A 15,889-nucleotide genomic window follows, 5' to 3' on the forward strand; every position below is an offset into this window, starting at 1 on the left:
CCTCAAATTCTGTCCAAGTATCAGGCTTAGGCTGGAGTTCTTTCCACCAAAGCAAGGCTTTACCTGACATAAACCCTGCTGCAAGCTGATTTTTTTTCTCATCTGGATAGGGGTGGAATTGGAAGTGTACTTGCCACTTGTGCAACCAAGTGTCAACCACCTCCTTTGTTCTTGATTTTTGGTCACCTGGAAAGGGATCCGGAGTGATATTCGGGCCTAGCACGGAAGCCATGGCATCCACATGCGTGAGTGCCTGAACCGTGCTAGCCAGAAGAGTCAAGGTAGCTTGTATCCCTTGGAGTTGCTGTGTCAACCCCGACTGATTAGCGTTGACCTGCTCAAATTTACCATCTAGAGCAGTCGTGAACTCACTGAAGGCTTTCTTAGTGATCAGGTCGTCATAGAGACCCTGATCGTCCTGTCCCACTGGAGTATAATCCAAGTCCTGCTCTCCCATGGTGAGCTCGGGATTTTGAGCATCAGACATGGCTGAAATCTGTTTTGATTACAAACGGAGAGAAATAACTGACTGAAACGAAGCACAGAGGAAGATGGAGCAGAAGAAAACCGTCCCGTAAGAAGCTGACGGAAGGAGATGCTGAAATCTGGCGAATCGGAAGACCCAGAGTCACGGAGCCTCCCCGAACCCGCAAACCGGATGCGCAGGCTGCAGTAGAAACTGTACGGACTGCTGACGTGGCCTGTACGGCTGCTGACGCAGGCCGTACGGTGGCTGCAGGTACTGGCGCAGCCTCTGTTCGGAGCAGCAGCAGGTATAGGAGCAGGCGGAACAGTCCGTACAGGCTGTACGGCTGTCGCTGAAGCTGTACGGACTGTTACAGAAGCTTCGGGAGCTGTGCAGGGCTGACGCAAGCAAGGGCAGATGCAGGGGAGCTGATCGAAACAGGGCGCAGGCTGTACGGACGAGGCTGGCTGGGCACGAAACTCGAGGTGAGATCTCGATACTCAAGGCTGCTTGTGGGTAGCCTAGCACCCAGCCCCCACCTATATAGGGTGCAGGGCTGCCTTATTTGGAAGCTAGGCTTCCAAAAAAGGCTGAGCCCCTCCAGCTTTGGAGGGGTGCTTTTTCGAAAAAAGCACCTGAGCCCCTCCAGCTTTGGAGGGGTGCTTTTTCGAAAAAAGCACCTTCCTCCTGCGCAGGCTGCACGCAGCCCTAGGCGCAGGCTGTTCGCAGCCTGTTGCGCAGGCTGTGGACAGCCTATTGCGCTGGCTGTGGACAGCCTATTACACAGGCTGTCCCGCCTCTACTGCCTCGTCTACTGCGCCCCTTCCTAGGCTCCGCATCCCTTCCTCCCTTGCTGTCTTTTTCCTGCACATCGCTCCTTCTTTTCTGCTCTCTTTCTCCTCCCTCTAAACTTCTCTCCGTGGCCTTCAGAGATTTCGATTCTCTCTCACTCCTATTCTTCTTTCTTTTCCAGATCTTTCTCCACCCCTTCTACCCCAGGTAGTCAGCAAAAACGCAGCAAGAATTTTCGAATTTTAGGGCATACCTGGAAGAGAAATCCGTCAAAATTCTCGCCTCAGAAGTTCCTACCTCAGGAGTTGGCTCTGATACCAACTGACACATCCCAGCACTCCTGAAACTCCTGATCTGCAAAATAACCACACACAACATCAGAACTGAGCAGGCTGCTCACCACCCAACCGTGACATCTACGGGATGTGATCCCGAATCAGAAGATGTCCCCTCCGAGCCACGAGCTGAGCTACTGGCACGAACTCCCAATCAAATCCAAACCAGCCTGGTGTCCCATACCACCAGGTGGCGCTGTGAAGCCCTGGATCTGTCACTGGGCCTTGGGCTACGCTAAGATGCAGGCGCGCGTCCGCGACACAATCCAGGATCAGACCTAGCACCTGGGAACGAGACTTGCTCCCAACTGCGCACTGAGAACTGAACCCCCTGGGCCTCTTTTATAGACTTGGGCCCCGGCGCCAAAAATAGCGAAGACCTATAAATAGTTCGTACCCTTGCCACTCAACCCGAGAATCAAGCCTGCCTAGCTCTAAGCCTCCCCAGGCTAACCTGAGCTAGTTCTGTGTACCTAGTACACGTCAGATACCAATCCGTGCACATGACATCAAGCACGAGGGAGACGAAGGTACTTGCTGTACTTTCAAAAAAAACAGTTTTGAGAACTGAAAAAATGATCCTGAATGAGAGAGCAGAGTGCTCTTTCTCCTTCTCTTTTTCTCCCAAAAAAAAAAACTGATGTACCTGCTGTACTTTTGTACCAGTGTACTTGTGCAGAGTACCTGTGTACCTGCTGTACCTCTGCAGGGTACAGATAAAAAAGAAAGGTTTCGAAAAAAAAAAACTTTCTTGACGCAGATCCCTGACGAAGGAGTTCCTGAAGCTACTCCCAATCGAAAAAACGCCCCTCCCTGTCGCAGTCCGTACGGCGGTCCGTACGGTACAGTCGATAGTACGGTGTCCGTATGGCTGTACGGACGTCCGTACGACTGTACGGCGCGAGTCCGCGCGATGCCCAGATTCTGCCCACGCGTGCGCTGCCTGCACGCTGCCCGTGCTGCTGCCTGCGCTGCCCTGCGCTGCTGCCTTGTCGCCCCGCGTAGCTGTCCCGCACTGCAGCCCTAGCTGCTTGCTCTATGTCAAGGGGGGCACAAGTCCCGAGGGAGGTAGAGGGTATGGTAGGCAGAGGGGTAGTGGGGGAAGAGAGGCTGGCTCTGATACCAGTTGAAAGGGAAGGTCAGAGGGAGAAGAACAACCGAGAGAAGGTGAGAGAGAGAGAGAGAGAGTGACACTCAAGATGCGGGTGTGAAGTGATGAGCCACACCACAAACTCATAGGTTTTATTAGGATTAGGTTTTTCCCCTTATGACTGTCTTAAGACAGTCATAGGTGTCATATTTTTAATAAAGGGGTGGCAATGTGCCTTTACCCCAACAGTGGGGGTCTATGTGATCTGGCTGAAAGAACTCCGTGATAGAGCTCTGAGAGGTATCAGTCGAGGAAGAAGTCTGCTCCTGTCTCCGTGCTCGGAGTATCCTCTCGCGGTGTCTAAGCATCTCATGAATGAAACCAGCCAAACACCGATGGTCTGGGTAGGAGAGGAAACAGGCCAAAACCCCATAACTATCTCTGAAGAGGCAGTAGAAACGCCCTTGGATCTCATATTAAACAGGACACCTGAAGATGAAATGCTCCTCTGTCTCAACCTCCTGCATGTCACACAGTGTGCATATGCGCCTCTCCCTGGGTAACCGCTCTGCTCTGCCGCTCTCGATACAAAGTTTGTGTGAAGAGACCCGGAACTGCCCAAGAGAGATCCTCAGCGGGTGGGATAGGTGAATCTGCGTGTATCCTAGTGGATCAATGAAACCCCCCACTGTGATATGTAAGAAGTGATCTCTGTAGAAGCCCAGCTTCACTGGAAGATCACTCGGGCAAGTCCGGAATGTGTGTAGCTGTAGTAGATCCTCACAGATAACCTGGTTGACCTCGTGTGATAGGAGGGGAGAGAACGGAGCATCCATGCTGTACTGGAATGGAGGTAGTCTATCCATGTGCAGCCCTAGTCCCGCAAACCACCTCTCTGTGCGTGCATACCAGCACCTCTAGTCTCTCCCTACTACAAGTGCCATAGAAGAGGATAGTGCTAGCCATGGTATCCTGCTACGCCCGGAGGTGTAATCCCCATACTCACTAACTCGGTACAAATATGTAATGACCTGAAATGCAGCATCTAGTTGTAATGGGGGTGATCCAAACTCCGCCCGAATGATCTGGTGAGGAACAGATGGCTTACCACGGATCATCCGTGATAACATGAGAACCTGTAGCCACTCCACCCTGGCCCACTCTGTATCCGACAAGTCTATCCCCCCGCATGAACTGCCATACATCCCTGCTAGGCGAACCAAGGAGTCAAAAAGAAACCCTTTGGTCCGTGGATCCTGAAAGTGAGAGCGGAAGCACTGTCTCTCTAGTCTAGCCAATGAAGCATATCCTCTGCTCACGCGTGCATGCATCGCGGGTCTCATAGTGAAGATGGGTCCAGAAAAGACGACCCCAAGATAAGTGTATGATGAAACTACCTCAACAAGGGACCCATCAAATGCGAACTGCTCCTGGCGTATGACGGCTCGAGATGTATTGAAGATCATAACCTTGGTTTTACCCAAGTTGACCTTCAAATCATGAGACTCACAAAAGGACTGTAGTGCGTCATGAGACTCACAAAAGGACTGTAGTGCGTCAAGGTGTCTCTTAAGCCCCTCTACTGAGGAAGACAAGAGAGCCACATCATCTACGTAAAGCAATATCCGGATCAGCGTGTCCGCAAGAGAGCAACCTACCCCCCTGTGTCTGCATCACTGTCTCGAGCTCGTCACTGTAGAGGCCAAACAAGGTAGGTGGTAATAGACACCCTTGTTTGACCCCGATAGTGCTCATGATCTCGCCTGTCCGGACTCTGCCTAAAACTCGCTCATAAAGTGCCATGACAGCCCAAATGATCTCCTGGTCGTAACCCAAATCCTGTAGACGTCGTATGACGCAAGCTCTCTGAACCGTGTCAAATGCCTTGCGGGAATCCACAAAGCAACAGTAAACCCTCTGCTTCCATGCCCTCGCCTCCTCGATGATACATCTAAGCACGAGAATGTGGTCCATGGTCCCATGATCCCGCCTGAAACCGGCCTGTCTTGCTGTGCTAAGTCCTCGATACTACGCAAATCTGCTGACCAGAATCAAGTACTGATGCATAAATCTTGGACATGACATGTCCAATCATAATGGTCCTGTAGTTCTCCGGGCTCATGGGATCCCCTGCCTTGTGAATGGGTGAGATAGTGTTAATGGTCCAGGTGCATGGAAACCCCAAGCAAACAGCTTCATTAAATGGCTTTGCTAAGGTCGGGGCTAGGAGGTTAATCCCATATGCAATGAACTCAATGCATAGTCCCTCATGATCCTTCGCTCGGCCATTATGAAGTTTCATCGGCATCCTTTACCCCCCACCTAGTGAATCTATTGAAGTCAGCTACAAAGTTAGAAAGTTATCTAAAGGAAGTTTTGGAACACCGCAACAAGGTACTGGGGCTAGCACACAAGCTAGCCCAACAACTACTAACCACATAGCAAGTCTATAGTATTTATTTTCTTTCAACGGATGTAAAACATTACTAGTTTTTGATAGTGATCGCCAGTCCCAAAGATCCTGAAGAGGACTCTAATACAATCAGATCGAGGAGATCGCACCCCCCGCAACAGCGTGAGACAGCTCGATAGACACAAATACGAGACATTTTTACAGCTCACCAGAGAGCCATCACAATGCCGGGCTTCTGTTTCTGAGTCCCAACTCCGAGATTGACTTTATTCAGCTTGTGCTTGACTGGTTATGATTTTGCTAGAATAGATTAGTACTCAGCAAGGGCCCTAGCGCCCTTTGCTCCAGCCCACTGAGGCTTATATGAGTACTTTTTTTATGCACTTTGTCCCATAGGCCCATGAGGCCTCTCGTGGACATTAATCTCTCTCTCTCTCTCTCTCTCTCTCTCTCTCTCTCTCTCGGAGTGAAGCAGGGCTGCCCCCTCTCACCAACCCTCTTTGGGCTTTACATTGATGAGATCACTTCCTTCATAGACCGCCTGGGAGGCGAAGGATCATTACTGACCGATCTCATGATACAAACATTGCTATATGGAGATGAAATAGTCCTTATCTCATCCTCAGGGACTGCATAGACATTTGGAGGCCCTAGAGGTGTTCTGCAGAGAGAGAGACTTGACAGTCAACCATGGGAAGACCAAGGTTATGGTCTTCAACACCTCACATGCAGTGCTATGTCGACTCAACTTCACTTACCGAGACGAGCCAATGGAAATAGTGCAGTCCTACACCTATCTAGGAGCAGTCTTCACAGGACCCCTCTTCACTATGACACATGAAGTCCATGCAAAACTCACACAGGGGCAAGGTGTTCTAGCCCAATTGGAGAGACAGTGCTTCCTGGCACACTTTCAGGACCCACCGACGAAATGCTGGCACTTCAATAAGTTAGTGAGACCGACTGCCTGAAAGCCGAACTGCTATGGCCAATTCTCCCACCATGGTACTACTGCAAACTCCTAACCAACGGATGGTATAGCACTCTGATAGGCTTCTAGACGGCGCCGTGGGGGGGGGACGCGCTTTTGTGTTACATCCTTTTAGTGATTCAGATTGGGCTTGCCATTATGACACCAGACATTGCAACAGTGGCAATTGTTTCTAATTGGCAGTTCATGCATTTCTTGATTAAGCGAGAAAGAATCCATTGTGGCTACTTCATCATGTGAAACTGAGATACATTATCACTATGTCAAAGAGAAATTGCATGCAAGAGAGATCAGCTTGATCTATTGTCCTATACATCAGAATGTTGTAGATCTTTTCACCAACGCTTTATCCAACGAAAGTTTGAAGCTTTCCGCAAAGCTTTAGGCTTTCCTAAGTCCATTTCGCAATTTATCTATCACCTTGCACATGTTCCCACTATCACTACAAGGGGGATTTGGAAGATGTTAGTAGTAAGTTAGTGTGAGCACCTCACCCAAGGAGCACTTTATCCAATCCCCCCCTTGGGCTAGTTAGGGTTTTTATTATGTATGAGGGTAAAAACCTTTCAGACAGAAGCACTTGGAGCCTTCTATTGCTTGGTGGACCTAGTTGGTAGCTCTACGGAGATGGTACTTACAGGTGACACTGACAATGAAGACTTAGGACCAGAGGCATTTACAGACGAGTATTGCAGTATCTTGGTGGTCTCAACTGAGATGAGAGCAATCAGAGCTCGTGTCTGGAGACATCCTGGAGTCATTTTGGGATGCACGTTTCATAACAGGTTGAAACAGACCCATGAGACTTGGTGCTTTTCAGGGTCTGGTTGGTTCCCAAATTCAGAAGGGGACAACTAGGTGTACCAAGAGATTGTACTTGAGTTCGATGTTGTGCCAAGCATGATCATGACCAGTGACCACATATGATAGTGCCATTGGAGGATCGTGCTATGGTCCTATGTATCAGCTTAGTTCTTGACTGGCAAGGAGGTGTACATTGAGGTAAACACTATGTTGGTATCGCAAATTGATTTAAGACATTTCTCAGGGAGTATGTATGTCATTGGGACATTGATTGTAGCAATGACAGGGGGTGTTGGAAATTAGGGTCCATTTTCCCACCTATAAGCCCCCACATGACAAGAGCATGGGGACATGATACCAAGATAAGATTGGGGGTTTTGAGAGACTGTTGTGTGTGCATTACATATGCTCACCACATGGGCAGATCAAGGTGGAAGAAAACATCCACTGTTTTGAGGCCTTTTGCAAGTCAGGACAAGCTGCAACCATGCAGCAGACAGATGGGGAAAACAAGACTGCCATGCAGCTGATTGGCGCCTGTTTTGAAGCAGGTAAGGTCTGCACAAGCAGGTCGGTCAGCAACTGCAAGGCACTGCAGACAGGACAGGCGAGTCGAGCAGCAGCAGATGCTTGCGTAGGGCTAAAAGGGCTGCAGCAGGGTTGGAGCAGGAGTCAACAGCCTGCGCACAGAAAAAGGACCAAGGCAGTCCCTGGAGGAGTAAGTCGGAAGAAGAAGACAGGGCCTTGTATAGGCCTAGGGCAGTCTGATCAGTAACAGATTGTGTCGGCCAGTTTGGAGGGTCTAAAACCCTCTAGAAATAGCCCTCAGGCTTGGGGGTTATTGCATCCATTCATTCCAGGAGTTGAGCCTCACAACAGGCTGTCCAGAAGAGTAGCAAGGAGTTCAACATACACAGCAATCTGCTGCAGCAAGAATGGACACCGGAGGATCACGAGTACAGACTAGAAGCAGTCCTTACCTTTGGGAGCAGCTCATGGTGCATACGTATGGCCAGTAGGGTAACACAAGTCTCCGGGAGGGCGCTGTCCAAGGAACCAGCACCAACACGAGGTCACTGAAGCTTGGTGAGGAGCAGACAACCAAAAGAGTGCAAGGACAAAAGTAGGAGCAAATTTTGTGCTCACCACAGAGCATCCAGGCCCACGGATTGCTGCGGGTTTTGGGATATCTAGGTGATGCTTGTTGACTCAGATTTCTGCAATATATTCTGAGGCATTTGTGAAGTACTCTACCATTGTCCATCTCCCTTGATTTTGAGAGTTCTATCTTGTGGATACATAGTCAAAAGGTTTGAACTCCGGTGCACGGAGAAACTAGCCCCAAAGGCTAAATTTTTCTAACGCCAGGATTATGTAACCTAACCTTGGGGCAGTTAGGACAGAGCCTCAGCTCATTTAGCCATTATACAGACTGGGGGCCTCCTGTGGATACCCAGCAAGGAAGGAGCCCGTCGGCCCATGTCTGGGGGCTGCGTGGTATGGGATGCAGTATTACTTAGGAGTTCACTAGTCCAGGGTTGCTTGACCTCTAGCTAGGGTATAATCCTTGCGAGGATCTACAATTGGGTAAGGACACGCTAGCCCACATCATGTTGCAAGGATCTACAGTTGGGTAGTGACACACTAGCCTACACCATGTGTGTCCCTATGTTTGTGTTCTAACCTCAGATGTTCATTATAGGTAGCATGATAGCATCGTACCTCTAGGTAAGTTGTGGCTATGTTTCAGAACTAGTTCAATCTCTCTTGAGGAACAATTAAAGAAAAGTCGTCTTCAACCATGTATATCTCCTCAATCAGAGAGCCCTAAGACTCTAAATGGAACGACACAAGAGCAGGCCTTCGTAAGCATGAAGCCAAAGGCTTTTTTTTTAATAAACTACTAATGAACAAGGAAAGAATAACGGACTTCAAAATTTCTAGACTTAATTAGGTGGACTTAATGTGGCACCATCAGAAAGCCCGAGAGCGAATAGGAGAGCAGCAAGCTGGCCGGGCCCCTTACAGCCCATTCCAGAAGGGGATGCAGCTATATAAGCAGGGGCTCAAGATTATTCTACCACAAAAGACTTGAAGCAACATATAGGAGCTCAAGAGCAGGCAAAGAGAAGAATCAGGGAGTAGCTGATGCACTTGGGGGTTCAGCCCTGCAGCTTCGGAATCAGCCTTCCTCCATTGAAGCCATGGTAAAGTCATTTGTTCGGGGCAGCTATGTCAATACCACATCTGGATTGATATACTGTTTAAACGTCTTTTCCATTTCTATCCTGTGCTTGCAGAGCTCAAGAGCAGGCAAAGAGAAGAATCAGGGAGTAGCTGATCCCTCGGGGGTTCAGCCCTGCAGCTTCGGAATTAGCCTTCCTCCATTGAAGCCATGGTAAAGTCATTTGTTCGAGGCAGCTATGTCAATACCACATCTGGATTGATTTACTATTTAAACGTCTTTTCCGTTTCTATCATGTGCTTGCTTGCTAGCACCTATATTTCATGGTTTATCCAATTGTCCAAATTGATTGGTATTGCCTTTCATTTTGAGAACATAAGCATGGCCAATTTCACTTTCATGCAGTTTCGTTTACCCAGCAAGTGTTGCAAATTGTTCTCCCTCCACTCTCCATTCTCTTTCGAATTTGCAAGTTCACCCTTCTAATAAGAAATGGTAAGTTCGTGTGCATGCATGGAATAGCAGCCCCAGTCTTCATCCAAGGTATATAGAAGTTGCCATATCACACTAGCGTAGACCAAACAGATGGAATACTAACAGAGTGCAGCAGAATAAGAAAGACAATAAGCCTTGTCAAAAAATTTACTCACAGGATCTCGATATAGTGGATAAATAGGGATTTCTTCCCGATTTAGAAACATGGCTTCAGCAACAATTGGCCCTGAAACATCAAAGCCGATATCAAATTGATGACAAGCCCAACTTAGCATCACAATCAAACAACGAATACAGTCTCCACATCATGCGTATTCTTTCATCTCTTCTTCATGTAAATGTGCATGAGGATCAATGTCTGTGCATCTTTTCTGCAGGAGTCTAAGAGAGTTTTCTAGACTGTCCACTGTGGTTGAGGTAGAAATTCCATAGCTTCTGTTTCCAAACATGGTATCAGAACCAGCTGTCTAACTCTTGTGACTAAGTGATTGCAAGGTGTCCCTCAAGGAGACTAAAGACAGGTGTACATGTTCCTTTGGGCTTTGCAGTGTGTCTTAATTGTGTTCTTGTTATTTCAGAAGTAATAGCCCCACATGCCTATCCCTAATTTGGGGGAGACGTGAACAAAAAGGCAGATTGCTTAGGAGACCGTGAAGGCAGACTGCTCCTTCAAATGGAGTAAAGACAGTTCTTCCTGTGAGGGAGATGGAGGGAGGCAGCTTGCTCCTCCTCTCCACCGCTGTGCTAAGAACAATTTGCTGCTGAAGATAATGTAAAAGAGCAACCATAATGGTGATACAGTGGCGCCTTGAGCTCGGGGTTTGTTTTCTTCAACCAATCGTTGCTAATGGACTTTATGTCGTTACTTTGAAAACCCAAAAGTAAAATTTTAAATAGGCAAATCCATATTTCGGAGGAATCACACGTGGGCGGACAATGAGAGTTACCAGGCTTGACAACGTGCCGATTCGTCAATATGATCCCGAGCCTTTTGTCTACAATGAAACCTGTTGCAGAGCCTGCCCCCGCCGTTTCTGTATCAAAAGCACGCGTAACTGTAGTCCTGATTACAACAACAGCTGGGACGACTTTTTTAATCGCATTTCTCCAATCTTCTGCTGTCGCACCGCCCGTGAGCATAGGGGGATCGATTTCCATGGAGAGTTTGGATTTGGATCCTTCTCGTTCAAGGTCGGAGAGGTCCACGGCGAGGACTTTGGCGTCTTCTCCCGCACCGCCCAAGGATGTGGTCATAATGCAAAGCTCTGATTGTGATCGGGAAGTGCTGCTTGGGTTATTCAGGAGCAGGGGATATACGACAAATCGAGCGAAAAAGGGGAATTTTGGGGTGAAAAAGGAAAGGTGAAGGGGTCAGAGATTCCGAAAGGGACGAGGGGAGGATGGAATGAGCTGAGCGATGAGTGGCAAAAGCAAATTCTGCGTCAAAGATGGAAGAGCTCGCCGAAAACTACAAGCTTGTCGATCGAATGGCATGTATGCATTATGCTCTTGAGGGAAATGAGCTGAGCGATGAGTGGCAACAACAAAATCTGCGTCACAGATCGAAAAGCTCCCCAAAAACTACTAGCTTGTCGATCGAATGACATGTATGCATTCTGCCTCCTTCTGAGGAGACCTTTCTAGAGAGAGACTAGAGAGAGGTTACCCCGGATTCCGCCATAGCCCAAAACCATCGGTCGCCCTCCTCTCTTGGCCAATAACTTGCTAGTTTTGCTCCCTGCCCAAGCTGCCCTAGCTGAGCTTGACTCATGTCGAAATTTAAAAAGACCCACTAGCTCATCTAAAAATGACAAAATTGAGCATGATAAATTAAGTATTAACCACTAGTGCACAATTTGTCAAGAAGATAAGTATCCAATTGGGTCTTTCTTTTCGTTTTTTAGACAAGGTGGTTTGACCCCAGCTAGGGCTTTTGAGAAGCGAGGGTAGGGGGAACTCCTACTGGCCACGGTGGAGGGTCTAAAAAGCTCTTGGCAGTAAGTGATGTCCAATAAACACCCCAATTAGGGAGTAAGTGAAAAAAGGCCGGGGTAGTACTTAAGTGTTATCCACTCAAATTGGGGCCTTGACTTTCTTGTAAAATGAAAACTTGGGCATAGCCCTTAGACCCCTTAGCAGGGTGAAAATCCCCAACTCACCCACAAGGCTTGCAGCTTGCTGATCTCCTTACCCACCCTCATCTCTCTTCAATGTAGGCTTGTCTAGAGCAGCACGCATACTTCTCTTGAGAAAGTGAGCGGGTTTCTCTCCCTTTGAACGCAAAGCACTCAAAAAATCATGCTACCCTCTGTTCTCAATGTCAGCCATCCCAACCCTCAACATCTGTAATCTACCTCCTTTATATAATAGCACTCTCTTGGTAGAGGGTAGTGCTACCAACTTCTTAGAAGTCTCTTTGAGTGATTTCCCACATACATTTTTCTTTTTTTAAAAGCCAATTTCAAGTCCCCCCCCCCCCCCCCCCCTCTCTCTCTCTCTCTCTCTCTCTCTCTCTCTCTCTCTCTCCATCCAAGATGCATGATCTCATTATCTATAATGGTCATGGGGAGGCTCAAACATGGTCGACTACATCATGGGATCTCCTGCATTCGTCTCTCATATCTTTGATTTCATTGTTGCACCACCTCCTCCGAGAGTGGACCACACATACCTTTTCTTCAGTATCTCCACCCCCTGTTTTGCTATGCCACACACACCAACGATCACTCATACCGCTTATCATGACATACACTTCGATCGCAATCTTTCCCTTCCTACTCTGCCCAACTCTATACACTGCTGACATACATTGATTTCATACCCATTTTAGAGGATCGAACAGCTTTGATCACTCACTCACTTCATGAGTCTACAATTCACGCATTCCAATACACTACTTGCTCCACACACCCACGACCTCTAGGGACCGTTCCCTATAATGGTTGATATGATGATGAGTGTAAGGCTCTACTCCGTCAACTCAAATTCGAGACCAAACAAAACCTTCCGACTGAACTAGTATCGCCGACTTGTTCGTCGGAAGAAACAGGCTTTTATCTGCCAGAATGAGGAGGAGATACTGAACACACTGTTTGGTAACAACTCTAGGGATTTTTTTAGGAATTCCTCGAGCGATGGTCCCCTTCACCTCTCACAGATACCCAAGTTTGGCACGCTTATGCACAAGTATAAATGGATGCTCAAGTATGTGTGGATGTGTGGATTTGTATGTGTGAGAGCATACTTTTATACTATGGTCTACACCCACTGTTGGGCACTAATGACGTCAGTGGGGATGTCATAGTAGCTAGTCCCTGCTATGGAGTTTATGGTTCTCAATCTTATGAGTGACTCTCGTGAGATTGAAATTGCACTATGTTGTGTTTTTAGAGGATGAGTTTGGGAATGTTCCTGGATTCCTCTAGGTATATGCTTATGCACACACCTTATATGATATCCCACATCACCTAGCCCTGACCTTTCACACACACCCCATCCCACGTCCTGCATCCTCTTCACTAAGGGTGGCGTTAAGGATGCCATGATGAAGCTTCATACGGACGAGCGAAATAGCTTGAGGATTTATGCACTGAATTCCTCACATATGGGATTAACATCCTATCCCCAGTCGTGATGAAGTTGTTTGCCTTGGCTTCCGCATACCTAGACCCTTGACACCATTTCACATATTCACAAGGCAGGAGATCCCATGGACCCGGGGAATTACAGGACCATCATGATTGGACATGTCATGTTGTGTCTGTACTTGATACTGAGGTCAGTCGCATTGTAGAGATGCAGGGGCTCAGAGCAGAGGGGCAGAAAGCTAGATTCTGAGAGAACCACAGGACCATGGACCACATACTCACACTTAGATGTATCATCAAGGAGGCCAAGGCATGAAAGTCGAAGGTTTATTCTTGCTTTATGGATTTTCGCAAAGCCTTTGACATGTTACCGAGGGAGCGCCTTATCAGACAGTGCATGATCTGGGTTATAACATGGAGATTATTTGGGCCAAACTAGAGAGGCAGTGCTTTCATGCACACTTTCAAGATCCGCGAACCAATACCCTCTTGTTCGACTCCTTAGTCCAACCTGTTGGGATGTATGGCAGCCCTAGTTGTGGGGGCCGGATCTTACAGATTAAGGGTGGGCTCAGGTGGAGCATCTCTAGGTCCTCATGTTGTCACATATGGCATGAGCCATCTGCAAGTGTCACTCAAGAGGCTCCCGGATTGTTGCAATGTGTTTCCACAAGAGGAGGAGGGAAAGGGGAGAGGGGAGAAGAGAGAGAGAAGAGGAGAATGAATGGGTATGGAGTGGCAAACACAAAGGCACTGCAAAGGAAACAAGAGAACACCCAAAAATACTCTTGGAAGAGAAGAGGGAGCTTGTATTTCAAACTTGTATATCCAACAATGAAGAGCAAAGTCAACCACTTGGCCTTTTATACATGCCACATTTTGAAGGGAGAGCCAACCCTATCCCCTTATACCACTATTCTTTTACAACCATCTTGGGCCTATTTAGATCCAAGGCACAATCCTTGCTCTACGAACTTCCCACTATCCATCAAATGACATCACTAACCAGTGGTGGCATATTGTTAACAAATCGGTTAACATGCCCCCCTTCATGATCTCGATCCAGTCCTCTGGATCGCGTGCAACGGTCATGGTTGTTGGTTCGTTGTTAATGAAGATCATTCCTGGTGAGTACCCATGTGAATTTTTGCCATTTGTAGTGCTTCATAGGTGTTCATTGGACCCTCTGTGGCGAAATTGTTGCTGGAAATATAAATATTGCATCTAGTAGCATTGGATTCCATTGTAATTGGCATGGCATGGCTTGATTGATTGCAATGGTTAGACGATGGGTGGATAGATTATAGATGAGTACTTCCTTTCAAAGAAAGAGGAAGAAAGAGAAAAATCTAAGGTGTTAGTAGGGATTGATGTAAGATCCTAGTGGTGTTAGGGTTAGCAAAGTAAGTGCATTGTATTCTCATTCTCCTCCTTAAGTCCATATTTTATTTGAGTGGACCTTTTGTTGGATTCTTACCAGACTATGTCTTTAACCTCCCATGCTTGTAAGTTTGAAGTTTTGCATGCCATTTTTCCTTGCTTGTCTGCTTTGAAGTTCTTTCAAAATACATTTTATGGATTATATTTCATTGAGGGCTTTGTCTGAGTCATCAAATTGACAGGACCCTGATAATACAACACTATACAAACCCCTAAAATGAGGACTATGGCTGAAGAGGTTTATTGTATTTTGGGTTCTAGGTAAGTCCTCTAAGTTAAAACTGATATGACATTGGAAGGCTCAAATGGTTAAGTGGGTACTAGGGTTAAGCATAAAAAAGAAGAAGAATAGGGACAAATAAAAAGAGGTGGGAGAGTTAGAGTTCGCTAATAAAGGATGGGGTTAGTAAATGAAAGTGAAAACAAATCTTTGAGGATCACAAGAAACTCATCTAGACTTCTTGTTTTTGTCATCAGAGTCACCCTGCAATCAAACTCATCTTATAGAGATGTGTGTATAGGATCACTTGTTGTTTTGTATATGGAGGAGTGACTTGGGATATGGGGGGTTATGTGTCTCTGACTAACCCCAGACCTTTGTTGGTGAGGAGCTTCTTCCATGGTAGCAATGTGTTGTGAAGGGCTCCAGTATCTTTTCTCACAGTAGGTTCTTGTGGATCTACCCCATTTTTATGAGTAGGTTCTTGTGGGTGTACTGCTATGGTGTTGACCGAATGTCATACTGAAGGAGTGGATTTGTATTTCTTTAAGTGAAAATTGATGGAGGCCTTGAACTAGCATTGCCTTACTCTTTGTGGACCTTGCAGTAGATTCTTGTGTTACTACTCCCTTTTTAAGAGCAGATTCTTATGTAGCTACTACTAGTGAATGCTTCATATACAAGCACGAGAAGGTGGGCTTCCATGTCGATGATGCTTAGGGATCCACATTGCCATCGTATGATCTTTGCACTTGTAGTAGTCCTTCTTGATCCCATCTTTCTGGTGTCTTTGTCAATTACATCCGCTAGCCTATTCAACTTCCTTTGTCTCACCCTAATAAAGTGATGTATGTAATCTGGAGAAAATGCGAGTATGACCGTAGTGTCTCAAGGATCCTCTCTTTCTATTGAGCCCATGTTGCTTCTGAGAAAGTTACCAGTGAAAATAATTCATCATTCTCATTGTGTTTGGCATAGTTGGTGTGATACATGTAGCTGTCACAAAGCTTGATGCCAAATTTGGTACTAAGGAAGGTTCTTGTGTAGCTCCCAAATAGATTCCCTTAATTT

The 15,889-nt window shown here is 47.1% G+C and overlaps 1 protein-coding gene across 3 annotated transcripts in view; it reads right to left on the reverse strand.

The window, feature by feature from the left end:
• DEG7 (DegP protease 7) overlaps window positions 1–11,263 on the reverse strand; it is a 118,163-nt gene extending 106,900 nt beyond the window's left edge. For 2 of the 3 annotated variants that reach the window (XM_087373224.1, XM_087373220.1), the window contains exons 1-2: window positions 10,519–11,262; window positions 9,727–9,797 (exon numbers count right to left, since the gene is read on the reverse strand). In XM_087373224.1, the coding sequence (XP_087229350.1) occupies window positions 9,727–9,797; window positions 10,519–10,825 (378 nt within the window). In that variant the 5' untranslated portion in view covers window positions 10,826–11,262. Of the gene's footprint in view, window positions 1–9,726; window positions 9,798–10,518 lie in introns of all 3 variants that reach the window. The other variant, XM_087373231.1, reaches the window with a different exon arrangement.
• Between the last annotated feature and the right edge of the window lie 4,626 nt (window positions 11,264–15,889).

The sequence above is a fragment of the Dipteris shenzhenensis genome, chromosome 1, assembly GCF_047967505.1.
Source record: "Dipteris shenzhenensis isolate YYH24624 ecotype China chromosome 1, Dip_SZ_1.0, whole genome shotgun sequence".
NCBI lineage: Eukaryota > Viridiplantae > Streptophyta > Polypodiopsida > Gleicheniales > Dipteridaceae > Dipteris > Dipteris shenzhenensis.